At 41.1% G+C, this 16,445-nt stretch overlaps 4 protein-coding genes across 9 annotated transcripts; 2 read left to right on the forward strand and 2 right to left on the reverse strand.

Moving 5' to 3' along the window:
- Window positions 1-1,167: 1,167 nt before the first annotated feature.
- On the reverse strand, window positions 1,168-5,238 carry LOC128683448 (probable G-protein coupled receptor Mth-like 1). Its single transcript, XM_053769114.2, has 5 exons — window positions 4,021-5,238; window positions 2,982-3,060; window positions 2,215-2,394; window positions 1,835-1,981; window positions 1,168-1,751 (listed from the first exon to the last, which is right to left on the reverse strand). The coding sequence occupies exons 1-5, from the start codon at window positions 4,997-4,999 to the stop codon at window positions 1,376-1,378; spliced, it is 1,761 nt and encodes a 586-aa protein (XP_053625089.1). The 5' UTR covers window positions 5,000-5,238; the 3' UTR covers window positions 1,168-1,375.
- A 23-nt stretch (window positions 5,239-5,261) lies between these two features.
- LOC128683452 (uncharacterized protein) lies at window positions 5,262-16,434 on the forward strand. Of its 6 annotated transcripts, XM_053769129.2 has the most exons (9): window positions 5,419-5,612; window positions 6,158-6,406; window positions 7,054-7,142; window positions 7,845-7,946; window positions 9,753-9,916; window positions 10,349-10,506; window positions 11,738-11,823; window positions 11,883-11,933; window positions 16,078-16,434. In XM_053769129.2, the coding sequence occupies exons 2-9, from the start codon at window positions 6,340-6,342 to the stop codon at window positions 16,339-16,341; spliced, it is 981 nt and encodes a 326-aa protein (XP_053625104.1). In that variant the 5' UTR covers window positions 5,419-5,612; window positions 6,158-6,339; the 3' UTR covers window positions 16,342-16,434. The 6 variants fall into 6 exon arrangements, with proteins under 6 accessions (XP_053625101.1, XP_053625100.1, XP_053625104.1 ...); XM_053769126.1 differs by lacking the exon at window positions 5,419-5,612 and adding an exon at window positions 5,262-5,361 and having other exon boundaries at window positions 11,738-11,933; XM_053769125.1 differs by having other exon boundaries at window positions 5,377-5,507; window positions 11,738-11,933.
- Window positions 12,388-14,767, forward strand: LOC128683454 (uncharacterized). The gene is made up of 3 exons (XM_053769130.2): window positions 12,388-12,854; window positions 13,020-13,120; window positions 14,027-14,767. The coding sequence occupies exons 1-3, from the start codon at window positions 12,572-12,574 to the stop codon at window positions 14,633-14,635; spliced, it is 993 nt and encodes a 330-aa protein (XP_053625105.1). The 5' UTR covers window positions 12,388-12,571; the 3' UTR covers window positions 14,636-14,767.
- LOC128683450 (uncharacterized) lies at window positions 12,873-15,203 on the reverse strand. The gene is made up of 2 exons (XM_053769118.1): window positions 14,766-15,203; window positions 12,873-13,943 (listed from the first exon to the last, which is right to left on the reverse strand). Exons 1-2 carry the CDS (start codon window positions 15,201-15,203, stop codon window positions 13,134-13,136), a joined length of 1,248 nt encoding a protein of 415 aa, XP_053625093.1. The 3' UTR covers window positions 12,873-13,133.
- Window positions 16,435-16,445: the final 11 nt, after the last annotated feature.

Consider the following 16,445-nt stretch of genomic DNA (forward strand, 5'->3'; position numbering starts at 1 on the left):
AGCAGAAAAAATATAACTAATATTATTATTTATATAATAGACGAAATACACTAGACGCACTCAGTAGCGTACACCGTAACGTAACGAACGAATCAAGTATTATCACAAGAACAACTAACACTCGACAATTTTTTTATATAAAATAATATTAATAGCATGCACGGTGGCAAAATGTAGCTGTTATGTTGTCCTACGAGTAGTCTTGATGGGCCTTAGGGACTATTGAACTCGCTAGACTAAATTCTATGACAACGAAATGATACGGGTCTATATAAAAATAAAGACGAAATGTTAATTAAATTAATTTCGCGAGCTTGACAATGTTATCAAAGACGTAGCCGCTTCCTGCGCCCGCGCCGATAACCCTGCTATCGGCGCGTGGCGCGCGGCGCCCGCTCTGACCACTGCAGACCACGGCTGCCGTCGCTGCGGCCGCGCAGAAGTCTACTGCTGTAAGGGACCGTTGCAGATGATAATAAACCTTTCATGATTCAATTTCCTTCGGTTTCCGTACGCGCGAGTGTGAATTTTCTTATATTCTATTTAATACGATATTATTCAACCATGTTTGTACATCAATGCATTGCACCCGATTACTTTACCACATCAATGCCTTGCACAATACAACGAACGCCAATCACCGTCATGTAGCCGCTAAGGTAAAGACTTCAACGCGCCGCGTCACAACTTATTTTTCGAAAATGAATGAATTTTATCGTACTGTTCTAATTGATGGTAGGTAGGTATTTATCAATAAAATGATAACTCAATAAATAACTTGATAATTTATTTATATTCAACAGCCAATCAATCGGGGCAAGAGCGGAGTTTCGTCGACAATCGCTTATTGTGCTCTCTAAAATTACATCATTATACAAGAACGCTGTCGCACGACATACAATAATATCATGCAGATATTACGCAAGACCATTAGGCCCGTCTCTATTCTACACATCGCCGACTCTAAAGATAACATTTGATAACAAAAACGTAAATGGTTGATTTACGTTTTTGTTATCAAATGTTATCTTCGAGAAAACGGAAAGTTGACGATGTGAAGAATGGGAAGAATGAAGCTCGTATGAAGTCATTGCACATATAAACTCTGATGATCGAATCATACGAATCAACACATCGTAATCGTTAACGAAAATACAAAAATAATACTGAATAAATACGAACCGTATATTAAAGCTGTCCACTTATCAGTGTCATTTCACAAATTTTTGTTCACAATACACCCAACTATTAGTGCAATGTCACGCGGCTATCACGGCAGTTCACAGTCAAGACACTATTCGTTTAGCTGTTCATGCGTCTGTAACAGCAACATTCACCCTCGTAATAGAGTAGTGCTCAGTTTATGTTCCTTCATTCAGCACACGGTCTCCATAGGGATTTTGTTGTTTGTACCATTAGAGGAGGGGGGCGCTGGGGGCGCAGCGGTCGTGTGCGTGAGGGACTCCCCACACGAGGGGAGATGGGTGGAGGAGTGAGTGGCTCGTGTAGCGGCGCTGGGCTCCGAGCGACACTTGCCGCAGCAGATGCTGGAGGCGAGCCGCTTGAGGGCCGCCCACGCGTGGGGCTGGCAGCCCACCACGAGGAAGATGAAGACGCCTTGCAGTGCATTGAGCAAGTCTGTGGCATACCACACATAGTCGGGGCCGCCCGCCGCCCACGACACCACGTCTGCTCCCCACGTCACTCCCATCACCACCACCAGCTTAGCGCACACGCGACCCAGAGCTGCCCTGTCAATGTATTGAAATGAGTATAGTAGTCCAGTTACCAGTTCCCGTCGAACTAGCAAGTACTGAGATTTCTGAACTCTTACCTTTCTGAAGTGGACTTGACTTCGTCGCGCCGCCAGAGGCCGCAGGTGAGCTGTCTCGTGGTAGACACGAAGAGCGCCAGGTTCACGAACAACAGCACGCCCACCGGCCCGAAGAAGTACACCAAAATCTCCATGTCGCCGTAGAACCTAGTGGATAAGACCCGATGAAAACTTGCGTGGAAGTCAGTGACAATGAGGATAAAATATCAAGGAATACTGGTGTATCATGGAATCATGAGTACTATGAGTCAATATAACTATGAGTCAATTAAGTACAAGTAATCGTGTCATATACGGCATTAATGACAGAAGAGAACAGGCACGGAGACTACATTTCCAAAATGTTCATGTTGCCCTAAATGTAAAGATGTAATACTCACCAACATCTCTGCACGGCGAAGCGTGGTCTCAGGAAGTTGGCCCCGGAGCCGTCGGGGGGCAGGGAGTCGAGCAGCGCGGCCGCGCCGGCTACCACCAGCGGGCCCCCCCACGCGTACAGCATGTACACTCGCAGGCGCCACGCCTCCTGCCCGCGCTCCAGGCTCGTCGGACGGAAGTCGCTGCACCGACACATTACACATCTCAGATCCTAACGATTGTTATAGAAACTAATCAGGAAACCTGCCCTATCATTTAACAAGTATCCACTTCAAATGATTCAATGACCGCAATCAACACTTGATAAACCAACTACTACAGCAATAATCAAACCTAGTCAAGTCAAGAAGAGTATATAAATGCATAATATTTAAATATACCTATTGTGTAAAAAAATCATTGTGTAAAAAAATCATATAAATCTTGTGTGTAGGCTACACACAAGATTTGACAGCTTAGATACGAACTAAAATAGTACCTACAGGGACAATGAAAAACTACGGCCTGTTTAGATACAAAAAGGGATGATGCGGATACGGACCGGTGCAGGTAGAACTGGAATTATGGTTCTGTTCTACCTGCACCGGTTCGGATAAAACGTATATAAAATCCCGCTACTTTTTTACGCAGTTTAACACTATGGAACAAGATTTAACATTATGGAATGGCATTTTGGTTATATTTTAGCTCTCGTGGTACTTTCCGGATACTTGGATAGCTCTGTACTATCACCGGCATGGATGTTTTCAGAGTGTAGTGCTGTACTCACCGGAAGGTCCACCAGATGTTGAAGCACATGGTGTTGAGCCAGAAGAACGCGGAGAGGAACAAGAAGTGCATGCACACCGCTGCAACAAACAACTTGCTCACACACTAATCTCAATGAGATGTGTTTATAGCTAACTTTTGGGCCCAATAGTTTTGTAAACTTATGTATGTAGTTTTGTTAACTTTGTCCACGGCTTCACTCGCGTAAGTGTGTCATGGTGGAACCATACTTTTTTCCGGTACGAATAAAATGTACGATATCCATGGCCCTCTCTGCGGGGAAGTTTCAAGAAGATTGGTTGAGATAAAGCGTGAAGTGTAAACAAATAAATAAAGACTTTTCGCAAAAATAGTTGATCATGTTGGGATTACTAGTTGCTAAACCAGTGGTTGTCCCAAAGTGTGCCCAACTCCACTGTTCAGGTATAAGTTGTTGGAGTGTCGTAATAAACTAGAGAATTGACGGACAGTACTTTAATTTTAGATAATTAGTTGCTCAATTAAAATTCGATTTAAAAGTTGTATACGAACTGTAAAGCACGTCATTGTTGTATTGTTTGATTTATGAGAAATGCATATACATACTAATACATATGAATAAATGGGATATTTTGTATAAGGTCTCTTTTGATTTCGACGACCACATATTATACTAATATGACTTATGTAGGAAGTAGATTAATTGTGGTTTGTGAAATCTCTAATTTTATAAACCACAATCTGCTTCCTGTGAAGGAAAACGGTAAAAGTGATGTGAGTAGCAAAAAATATTTCTTAAATCAGAGCTCTTTATATTTTGATACCTATTACTGAGCAAGCAAACAGGCATGCGACCGATGCGACCCACCGGTGGGCCTGACTACCTCGTAAAATAATGGACGTGACGCATGCCGGTAAATTTTTTTGAACATGTACAACTGTGATGTACAAGCACCGTGCCATGTCATTCAGTGTTGAGAGTTTAGAAGAGTTCCACCAAAGAAAATTATTATGTTTATCATGACATTAAACAGTTCAAACAAATGTTCAATATGACTGACCTAGCGCTCGGCAGAGCGTGGGCGGTACTTGATCGGAAGCGAGCTGTGTGGCGGCGAGCAAGACGTCGCCCAGCATGAGCGCAGCCACGTAGTGCGTCTGGCAGCGCCAGTGCAGGGCGTGGTGTGCGGCCGGTAGCGCGAACCCGGCTGCCAGCGTCGCGGCCAGGAACGCCGCGCCCACTGCCAGCCCAGCGCCGTACAGCGCGTGGCGCGCCGCCTGCGCTGGCCGCGCCGCTCGCGCCGCGCCCGTGCACGCAAGAACGCGCGCTCCGTTCTCGCCCGCCACGCCGTCCGCACACCACGCGCCCGCCGCCAGCACCTCATCCGCCAGCCGCAGCGCACCGCCCCCCTCCAGCCGAGCACCCTGCAGTGCTCCCACCTCGGAGTAGTGCGAGCCCTCGGGACAAGCTGGAAACCCGAGTCCCACCGAGCTGCCGTTGACGAGCAAGCGCAGCTCCTCCAGCGCCTTCAACGCCCCGTCTTCGTTCTCCACGCAACGGCCACTGTCAAATGTCCAGCCCTGCTGGCAGCACTTAGCGGGCGGCTGCGGAGCGTCTTCCAAACATACCAACGCAGCGGCTGCGTCCGTACAGTATCGGTCGGGAGGCAGAAGCAGAGCGGCGTCTCGAACCCACAACGACCCATTGTTAGCGAGTAAGGCGTAGGGAGCGGCGTGCTCGTGCAGCACGCGCAGCGGCCCGCACTCGGGCAGCATGCCGGCGCCGAGCTTCCAGTTAGCCGGCAGGCGCGGCAGCATGGTGCCGCGGGCCGGCGCGAACACCCGCGGCGACCAGGTGACCGGCGCGCCCGCGGGCCTGCATGCGCGTGCTGCATCGCCCTCGGCAAGGATCTGCGTCCGCAGCGGGGCCGGCGCAAACACATGCTCCGGCGGGCAGCACAATGGCACGATCAGCGGCGGCTGCCGGACCCCTTCGCCCACCGACCACCACACACACAACACGGCCAGGCACTTCCACATTACTACGGCTCCGTTCACCGGCCGCGATAAAATGAAAACAAGCTCCGCATCTTCACTATTGAATCACATTTACATAATGCACACTCTATCACTTATTGTTAGTATTTCGAAGAAATCCAAAAACACGCAGGGGCGAATACTCATGTTCACTGAGATCGCGAGTCGTAATATCACACGTGCCAGTTAGCTCTTGGCGGAGACGACGCGACCTTTCCCTCCGAGAGCCGGCGCAACACTGACTGCGTTCAGTCAGTCGGGACTCCGCCGCTCCGCTCGGCGGCTGGCGCGGTGGCGCGGTGGCGCGACACGCTGACGAAGCGGCCGGCCATAGAACAGGCGGAGCTTTTCACGCTATTCTTCCGGTGAAAAGCTTTACTCTGTGTGGCTTTTCCGTAGCTTTTCATGCACAATGCAATTTTTTCTAGCCAATTTCAGATTATTACTGTCCATTTCACAATATTAAGATGTTAACTCCGGCCAAAGGGCATTTCCGCTAAGTACCCAGATTGTGTGTAATTCAGAATATTGTTTCAGTGCTTAACTTAACTATTTAAATTGTGTTTATTTGTGACGGGCTCCGATGCTGTTTTAATTTCTACTTATGTTTTTAAATGTATATGTTGGTCTTCCTAATATAACATAAATATTCAACTAGATACTATAGTAGGTAGTGAAAAGTTATATTTTAATTCATAAATAAAATATAACTATTATAAAATGTCAAATATTTAAACAAGTCAAGTATCAAAATTAACTAATGATTAGGTACATACCTAATCATTGAAACATATCATTTAAAAAGTTGCACAATAAACATATCATGTAAAATGTGGCGACATCTACCACGCCACAAGTCATCACTCATTACAGTAGTAACATGTGTCAGCATGAAAAATGTAGGTACTTATTTGCGACATGATTGCGACTGTAGTATGTGTATAATGTTTGTTTAAATTATTTCAAATTTTGTATTTTATATCTAATCATTGCATAATCCTAATCCTAATATTATAAATCCTAAATAATCCTCACGAATGTAATGCATTAAATAAATATCGATTCATTATTAGTTTTCTTATTAACATGTATAAATTACTAACATTTTATTAACAAACTATATGTTTGCTTTAATTCTTTCGAAATAAACCTCCTCGACAGGTTTGAAAATAAATATTTTAATGTACAAAAGGTCATGGTACCTACATATGTCACTGTCATTGAAATCTAAAGAATATGATTGCTGGCTCTTTAATAATATTGTAGTAATTAAGTAATTGGACGATCGATTTCTTAAATCCCTTGATAAAGTCTTGCCTATTGTCTTGTCGAGCTAGAGTGGCATGCTGGCGAGCGGCACCGCCCACAGGGGCGTCGAAGCCAAGGAGTGCGACATGGCCGATACAATGGGTACCAATTTAACATTTGTTATGGTAGGGTACCGCTAACTATCCTTATACTATTATACCAATACATACAAATATTATAAATGCGAAAGTCTGTCTCTCCCGCTAAATGCTATATAATATATATATATATATATATATATATATATATATATATATATATATATATATATATATATATATATATATATATATATATATATATATATATATAACATAAACCTAACTACTTCTAACTAATTATGTCTGGCTTTATCGGGACGCCTGGCAACAGTTTATTCAGTTGCACTTAATAGTTGCTAGGCGTCCCGATAAAGCCGGACATACCTAGTTAGGTTTGCGTGTCCTGCCAAAATAAACGGTGTCCAGTTGGTCCAGCCGCCGAGCTAAAGTTGAATTTTGACCGATGACTTAATTTTACTAATTAATAATAAAATATATTATTTATACCTTATTTCATTGTAATTTAAAAGAAGTGAATAATCAAATATACCTACTTACTTGGTTTTTTGGATACCTCCTTTGCTTTGAAAATTTAATATTCTCTCGCATTGAAATCCATTTTTTTCTCTCCGATCTATTAGGTAAGTAGGTAATTTCTTCTTTTTAAATTTTGAAAGGTATCTTATTTAATATGAACGACATGTTTAGACGAGAACTGTAACAGTCAGTGCGACAGCGTCGCGCGAGCTTCGTCCACACATACACACACCGTCGATGAAACCAACTCATACATTCAAGTAAGTTGCACGTCAACAAATGATTCTGCGTTTATTGTAGCTCGACTTAGTCTGAACTAAGATCTCAATGACCCTTAACTACCATTTATTATTTTTGAGGTACGGAACCCTAAAAAGAGATAACGAATGTAGGTAGGTCTAGACTATAGGCACAGAATTAATGTTATTGTTAGGCTTGATGCTTATTATTTTTTATTAACGTCGTTTATCTCACTTCCAAAACGACTAAGTTTCATACAAATTAACACGGCCTTGGGGATGAAATTTCCAAAATTGCTTTCTTAGGCATAGGCCCTAAGAAAGCTAAGTTAGAATTATGACTTAGAGACGTCCCCAGGGGATTTAATCTTCATTGGCCAAGTGCTTTTTAAGATTTCGTGATAAATAAGTGGTAAAACTAGTAAAATTTATAAAGTAAAAATTTAAAAAAATATGAGTGGTTTTCTTTTGTTGTAAAATACATTTATAAGATGCTATTGTGATTCTTCACGCTGTTGAGCGTCGGAGCCGCTAAGGGCACCCTTAGTAATTTTGATTACCTACTGTCAAAAACTATGTGCGTGCCAATGACAGACCATTGGCATGCATAGGTACCCTCTTTGACAAATTAAGGCAGCACTGTTAGGATTTGCACCTTCTGCCAGGCGATGCCAAAGCCAGACTTCTATTACTGGTACATGTTTGTGTTCCTTTGTGTTCCAGGTGGTGGTGCAGAAGCACCGACGTGGCCGCGGGCGGCTGCCGGCCGCCTCCAGCCCCGCCGCCGCGCCGCCTCACGCTCCGCCACACGTGCCCCATACACACGTAGGTTTAGTTTATCTCACGTGAAGCCCTAAACAAGATTCACTCTCGCTCGATATATACAGGTTTACTGGTATCAAACGCAAAACCTAAAGACTACTTGGGACCTACGACTTTTCGTGATTCGTAGTTTTTTTTTCATAAAAAAATACAATCTACTTTGCGATTCTACACATCTATGAAGGTAATATCGAAAATATATTTAACGTTTTATAGAAACGACATTAAAACTAATCGTATTACGTTTAGACAAAAGTCGTAGACCAAAAGATCTTTAGTTGATCGTATGTCTCTATGTACCGTATATATGCACCTTAGTAACCCTGTATAATATCCTACTTTCTGCGAGTCATACATCATAGATTTGTCAATGAATCGGATTTTTAACATGCGTGATGTCAAGTTATACTTAGATTATTGTGTGTGCACGTACAGACACACGATCAGACGCTCGCGGACTATGGACATAGTCCGCGAGCGTCTGATCGTGTATTGCATGCGTGGGGATGTACCTAACTATGCCGATTACAAAAATTGGACACAAACATTTGAGTAGACAAGAATATCAAGTATTTTTTTATGTTTTGTTGATCTATATATAGTTATACTTCATGGATTTTATATGAAATCCATGTGCCCGGCACTGAATTCCATGTGACATAGAGCCTTGCTGTCGCGACACTTGATGCGCCCATGCTGCAGTGTAAATCGCGTTTAAGGAAGGCTATTACTGGCACATTAGCGCCAGTGCTTTTATTTCTATGTGAAAATTACAAAAGTATTTTATGAATGGCAATTCATAAAGAATTATATTTTTATATTTTTATATTTTTATATAATTATTCTATAAATGGGCATCCACTTAAGAAAGAAAGTACGGTTAGAGACCTAGGACTCTTTCAGGACACGAAATTACTGTTTGATGATCACGTTGACCATATAGTTAAAAAAGCTTCAAGAGCTCTAGGTTTCATCATGAGATCAACTGCTAACTTTAGTTCTGCTAAACCCGCTAAAGTGCTTTACTGCTCATATGTGCGTAGTATCCTCGAATATACATCAGTAGTATGGAATCCATGCTATGATGTCTACATCTCTCGTATAGAATCTATCCAGAGACGTTTCTTAAAATATTTACAATATAAATGTAAAAGCAAAGATTCTTCATACGAAAGCAGGTGTAAAAGATTTCACTTCCTACCTTTGCAAACTAGAAGGAAAGTCTATGACTGTAGTTATTTATTAAAAATTTTATTAGGTGTAATAGATTGTCCAGAACTTTTGGAAAAAATTAATATTAATATCCCAAATACTTCACGTAGAAGAAACAAACTTTTTGTATTACCTCCGGCTTGCACTAAGTATAGAAAAAATTCTTTCTTTTACAGGGTTCCTAAACAATGTAACGCTATGTGCTCAGAGAACAGTAATTTAGATATATTCAATGCAAAACCTAGGCACGTCAGACGTTTATTTGAACGGGACTTTTTCTCTTCCCAGCCCACAACTCCTTAGTTGTTAATTTTTAGTTGTTAATTAAATTATCACTCAGTATCCTAATTAGTTATGATGTACAATTAAGCTATTTGAGTTCACAATGGCGTGAGTGTGCCTAAACTGGTTTAAATTTATATATATTTTTTTTTCTTATATGTGGAAACTTGTTAATAGTTTAGTTCATATTAATTAGTTATGATATAGTTATGATAAACTGTTAGTTTCCCAAATAAAATAAAATAAAAAAATAAAATAAAATAAAATTGTTTTTAGGGTTCGTTTCAACCTCAAAAATAAGGTGTTTTGTTTCAGTGTCGGAAGCTTCGTTTAGAGACGGAGGGTGGCGGGGGTGGCGGGGAGGGCGGAGAGGGCGGCGAGGCGCTGCTCATGCTGCAGTCGCGGCCGCCGCTGCTGCTGCTGCCGCCGCTCGCCGTCATGTCCTCGCCCGCGCTCGCGCCGCGCCACGATACGCATAAGTGAGCTTGCTTTATTTAAATTTTTATTCGGTACTAAATTAAATTCAGTATCTTTTATTATTACGACGTATTTTTTTATTATTACGACCGATGGACAAAGAACGAATTTTTGGTTTTGATTACTACCGATTTGAACTAAATTAATATGCATCGCCAATTACAATGTTTGAGGAATTCTACATAAGTATACAATTTCACTTTTGGAGCCATTTTAGTGTTCCATCCCTTTTGACATCACTCGTCTGTCTGTCTGACAACAGATTACAGTAGGTACAGCTTGTTTGCTTTGAATCTACTGAACGTACGCGTACGCATATGTGAATCTGTGACTGAAGAAGAAGATGGACAAAGACATGTAACTTAATAAATTTTTTTTTATGGAGGCTTGAATAAGGTAGGGATATAGCAGATATTATCCAGTTTTTTTCACAGCAGCCGCGTAAGAAATGAGTTCCCGTGTAATGAAAAAGGCGACCCCGGTGTCGGCGGCGGGCGCTCTCTCTCGCCTTGCACCGAGCGGCCGCAGAAGGGGAAGCCTTCCTGGAAGATGTTCCACCTAGACGAGAATAACTTGGTCACACCTGACTGCGGTAACCATCGTACTATTATGACGCCATTTTCCATACGTTACTGTCACGAAGCTTGCTGTGCTATGTGTGGGAAGGTTTCTTCATTGCTATATAACCATGAATCATGGCTAAATATCAATGAATGTTCTTAGGAATTATGCATGATGACAAGTGTACATAGGAAGGACATGGATTGCCATGGATTTAGTAAGTACTTCATACAACTGGATAGATTACGACGAAATACCTGACAAACAATAATAAAATTACAAAAAATGCGCTGAAGTGACTCACGGAAAATTAAATAATAGCTCCTGTGATATAGTTTACATTTTCAACCCGAGGATTACCTGTGCAGTCGGCGTAATTCCATATTTTTTTATCAGAAGCGAGCGAGGTCTACAAAAAAACTTGAAACATTTTTGTATGTATGTATGCAAGTATGTAATGTATGTATGGATGGATGGATGTATGTATGTAACGCGATAACTTATATAGCGTAGATTTAATTTTGATAAAATTTAAATGGTATGTAAGATCTGTCAATAACATTTTTAAGTTCGTACTTAGGAAAACATTTTTGACAGAAATCTAATTACTTTAATACATATATAATGTATTAAATATGTAATACATTATATATGTACATTAATATGATAATAATGTACATATTTAAAGCTATTATTTCTCCTATTTTAATCTAAATCTAATAATAATAAGAAGGAATATTTATTTTAACAAAAGGAAAATATCACCTATCATTGTTCATTCACTGACATGAAGTCCTGTCATGTCATCAACAAAAATAAACCTTAAGCAAAGAGGATTTATTCTTACACATATAGTAAAACAGTAGAAAAAAAATCCTGTACATTGAATAAATTTACATAAAAATAAAATTAGGTGATAGAGTCACAGCAACAGAGTAAGAATTTGAAAAATAAATATGTCTGTTTGTACACTACTTGTAGGGAATATAGAAATAGCGACTTAACAAAAATTGTACTTATAAAAAAAGAAAATCTTATAAAAAAAGAAAATCTTATAAAAAAAGAAAATCTTATAAAAAAAGAAAGTCTTCTGTTCCATAATATCATGCCAAATATAAATTTTGCAAATTTACTGCAGTAAAACTAGTCAATTTATAAAATTAAATTGTTGGCGCGGCGGTGTCCTCTGGAAGTCGGAGCTCACGTACCGCACCCAGATCACCTAAAGGTTGCCTTAATGTATGATCTTAAAATGATGACAGGTCCGGAGCGTTTTGAGGTGTACTACTTCGAGAGCGCCGAGGTGTCGCAGCTGGCGACCCGCGCCGCGAGGCGCACGGCGGTGGAGCGCGCGGCGAGCGGCGCGCGGCGGCGAGCGGCCGCGATGCTCGACGAGCTGCTCGCCGCCGCGCGCCTCGCGCTCGCCGCGCCGATCGCGCTGCTACTCGCACTGCTCAGGTATTTTCAATAACTCTATTTTTTTATTTAACTTAGGAGAACCAACAGCATGCCAACAGCTATATTTACAGAATAATCATTTAAAATATAAATCCGAAAGCCAAGTATAACTTCCCACTAATAAAAACAAAATAAAAGTAAATATTTTTGAGCAACTACAAATTTGACACAAACTTAACCTTATCTACGTTAGAGTTAAAATCCGCAGTCAGTGGTTACATTTATATATTTTTCAATTTAGATAAAAGAATGAATGAATTAGATTGCCGACGTCTAATCGATGCAGCATTTGAGTCTTATATCAAAGTCAGGATCCCTCACCAATGCATTGACGTAACTGCTCGCACGCAGGAGATAGGTCTTTAAAGGAAAGGACAATCAATTATGCCTATAATAACTTTGTGCAAATAGACGATATAAGCAATTTCACGTCGCTTTTCAAGAGGCAATAGCCGGGTCCACACCGGACGATCCATCGCGCTCCGATCGCGCGCGGCAGCAGCGCGATCCAAAGATGCAGGCGGTGTAGACGTGCCGCGCGCGATCCATGCGCACGTATTGGAGCGCGCGCTCCCTACCTCGCGCGATCCGTGTGCGGTCGGTTTTTGTGCCAGCATCAAAGGTGCCTCAGTTGCGTGATGCGCGCGGTGTGGACGGTTGTGTTGGTTCGCGCGATCCACCTCGCCATGGACATCTCAGAAAGTCGCCGTTTGATATCGCTTTATAAAGAATTTAAATGTTTATGGGATCCCAAAGATTCTAATTACACCAATAGAGGTGTTAGAGATGATGCTTGGCGTCAGATTTCTCGTGAAATGGGGAATAAGTCGATCGAGAACCTAAAGAAAAAAATGCGATCTCTGGCGGGAGGCTACAGAAGGGAGAAATACAGAGAGAAGCAAAGCCGTATAACTGGATCCGGTAAGAAAACAAAGCTACTTTTTATCTGTAGGTATTAAAATTATATATTTTAGTATAAGTAATTACATCATAATATTTACTGTGGATTTCACGTGATTTCACTTTTTACATTTAAGCTGTTAGAAATACACGTGGTTATTTTAATGAGTAACTTGTTTATTTCAGGTGCTCAAGATACATATAAATCAAAGTGGTTTGCGTATGATGACTTCGACTTTATGGCGGATAAAAATGAACCCGGAACCACACGCGATACATTGGAACATGTAAGCTATTAGTTTACTGATATTCATTTTGCCAAACTATTGTATGGTTTGTAACAAAGTGTCTTGCTAAGTGGGACCGTAATGTAGTGGCATTTTCTGTTGCTCTTCTTGGTACGACGGCCATCGGTTGTAGCGATTGTGATGGCGGTTCATTTCGCCAGCTTCCAGGTATTACATCTCCATTCTCCTGTACTGTATCAAACGTTCCTGGCGATATAAAGTTAGGATTACTGCGTAAGTAGTTATATAGATGAACCGTTGCCAGCACGACTTTAGTCGCAGTTTCTGGTTCCAAAAGCATAGGTTTACGCAGGACTCTGTAGACAGAACTAAGTACTCCAAACGCGTTTTCAACTACTCTACGTGCTCTTGACAGTCGGTAGTTGAAAATTCTTTCACAAGAACCCCTTTCCCGTGTACCATCGTATGGTTTCATAGTATAATCATTAAGCTGAAAAGCTTTATCACCTAGTATATAATAGGGTACCTCAATTTTATAGGGAACTTGCAATATCTCCGGTGGAGGAATATTTAGCTCTTTTTTTTCAAGTTTTTTATATAAATTTGTGCTTTTGAACACGCCTCCATCTGATATTCTGCCTTTAGTCCCAACATTCACATACAAGAACCTATAATTTGCATCTACTAATGCAAAAAGAACAATACTAGGAAATAATTTGTAATTATCAAAGTCGTTGCCACTATTGAAAGGCGATTGTATAGCGACGTGTTTGCCGTCCATCGCTCCTATCACGTGTGGGAAATTCCACTTATTCTCGAATTGCTGAGAAACTGTACGCCATTCTTCTTCAGTTGACGGCACCTGAAAATAAAGGAGATCTTAATTATAATATAAAGCTGAAAATAAGAATATGCAGTAAATAGTAATAATAATTGTTGTTACAGGTAGAATCTGATACGACTGAAGGGGTTAATACTACAGTGAGCGAAAACGAGAACAGTAACATTAGTAGTGACATACAACCGGAGAGAGCCAACCACCACACAGAGCAGAGTAGAGAGCACAATGATCAGAATGCACAAACCAGTGTCCAAACAACAAACAAAAGAACAAAAAAAAGAAAGAAAACTACTTCTAATAATGCAGATGACATATCAGATGAAACTCTTTCAGAGGCTTTCCAACTTCTGCAACAATGTGCTCAGCCACCACAACCGGAAACTGATTCTTACATTGCTTTCGGGCAGTATATATCTACTGAATTGCGGAAATATGATGCAGTAACATTAGCTAATGTCAAAAATGCTATATGCCAAGTTATTTTTCAAGCTGACACAGGAAGATATGGGGATAGCAATTATGGATATTACACTAATTCATATCCTGGCACACCAATAGCATCCACTTCATCACAGTCCCAGTCTCTACAACCTCAAAATTATCCAGCTCCAATTCCACAGACATCACCGTCTGCTCATCTAGCCTCCAATTCATCGCAGTCCCAGTTTGAGAAACCTCAGGATTATTCACTTCCACAGTCATCACCGAATTAAATAAGTACCTACCTATATACCTATATCATGTTTTCAAAAAATAATTAATAATTGTAAACATGTTACTTCTTTAAATTATGATTGTAATACAATACTTTTTTATTGAGTAATAAAGTATGGTTTTACTTACCTTTACATAATCATTTAACAGGTCAATGATGGCTTCACAAACTTCAGGAATAATTTTCGATATAGACTGTTTGGAAATGCGGAACAGATACTGCAAACTGACATACGAATCTCCAGTTGCTAAAAATCTCAATGTTAGTAATAATCTTTCCTTCACAGTAATGGCATCTCTATAATTTGTATCATTCTTTCTTAGCTTGTTATTCAATAATGAACACAATATCTCAAATTGATTAGCATTCATTCTTGCAAAATTGTGTTCAACTTTATCTGACACTAACTCTGCGTACAGCTGATTCCCAGATTCCAAGCGATTTTTGTAAATTTGTTTCACCCAAAACCGTCGTTTTCTTTTTTGTGATTTTTTGCGCAAGCATTTAAGCAAAATAAAAGTTACTGCTGCAACGGCAAGACGCCGCCGTTGTACGTGTGACTCCATATCGTACAAGAGTTAGACTGGCTGAATCACGGATCGCCTTAGGATCGCTTGGAGCGCATATTTGGGATCGCAAGTTTCCAAAAGTGGATCGGCCTAACACGATCCACGATCCACGATCCACGCTCCGCGATCCTGGATCGCGGATCGCGGGATCGATGGATCTTTTTTGGTGTAGACCCGGCTATAACAAAGTGTTGCATAATACATAGATCGTTATAAATACTACTGTCATAACATCCATCACCCGTCCGATTATACAGAAAACTGCTCTATTCGGGATTTATGTTTCATACTGGGGACTCCAAATTTGGGAAGCATATTCCAGACTAGCTGATGCCTGCGAATTCGTTCGCGTAGCCGAGTAATTTTTGGTAAGGAGTCGAAACTATTAGAGAAATTTAATTATACAGACAAATGTACTGATACCTATACAGAAGATGCAAATCAAACTGAAAACGTATACTTTAGCTGAACTATTATGACTCTTCTTCAGATGTTCCAGATCTTCGATTTTTATACTTCTACAGAAAATGCTCATCAGACTGAAAAACTTTATAGAGCGTCATTTCTATTTTTCCTATAGTTTAGCTGTACCATCATAGGTCAACATCAGGTGTTCCAGATCTTCGATTTTTATACCTCTACAGAAAATGCTCATCAGACTGAACAATTTTTGTTAAGTCGTCATTTCTATATTCTCTATAGTTTAGCTGTACCATCATAGGTCTACATCAGGTGTTCCAGACACGATGTAGACTTACTTATGTAATAAAACAGTAGAAATAAAATTCCTGTACATTGAATATATTTACATAAAAACAAAATTATTTTATTATATTAAATAAATACTGAAGTAGTAAAGGGGACGTGTCAGGTGTATGCTGGAGTTGCAACTGGGCGCGGTGTCGGGTGTGGTGAGCACACTATCAGACTACGCACTGACGCCGGCGTTGGCGCTGCTGTACAACGCGGTGCTGCGGCCGCCGCTTGTGTGCGCGCGCGCGCTGCTGCGGCCCGCGTGCGGCATGCTGGCCGACGTGCTGGAGCCGCTCACGCGCGTGCTCGGCGCGCTGCGCCTCGTGCACGTGCACGTGGAGCGTGCGCCGTGCCGCTGCGCGCGCCGCCACTGCGCAGATGATGACAACGAACGAACGAACGAACGTGTGAATAACAATGTTAATTTTGTATAATTTAGTATTATTGTGTGTTTGAATTAAATTAAAATCACTTGATCGCATTTTC

This window comes from Plodia interpunctella, chromosome 3 (assembly GCF_027563975.2).
Source record: "Plodia interpunctella isolate USDA-ARS_2022_Savannah chromosome 3, ilPloInte3.2, whole genome shotgun sequence".
Taxonomy (NCBI): domain Eukaryota; kingdom Metazoa; phylum Arthropoda; class Insecta; order Lepidoptera; family Pyralidae; genus Plodia; species Plodia interpunctella.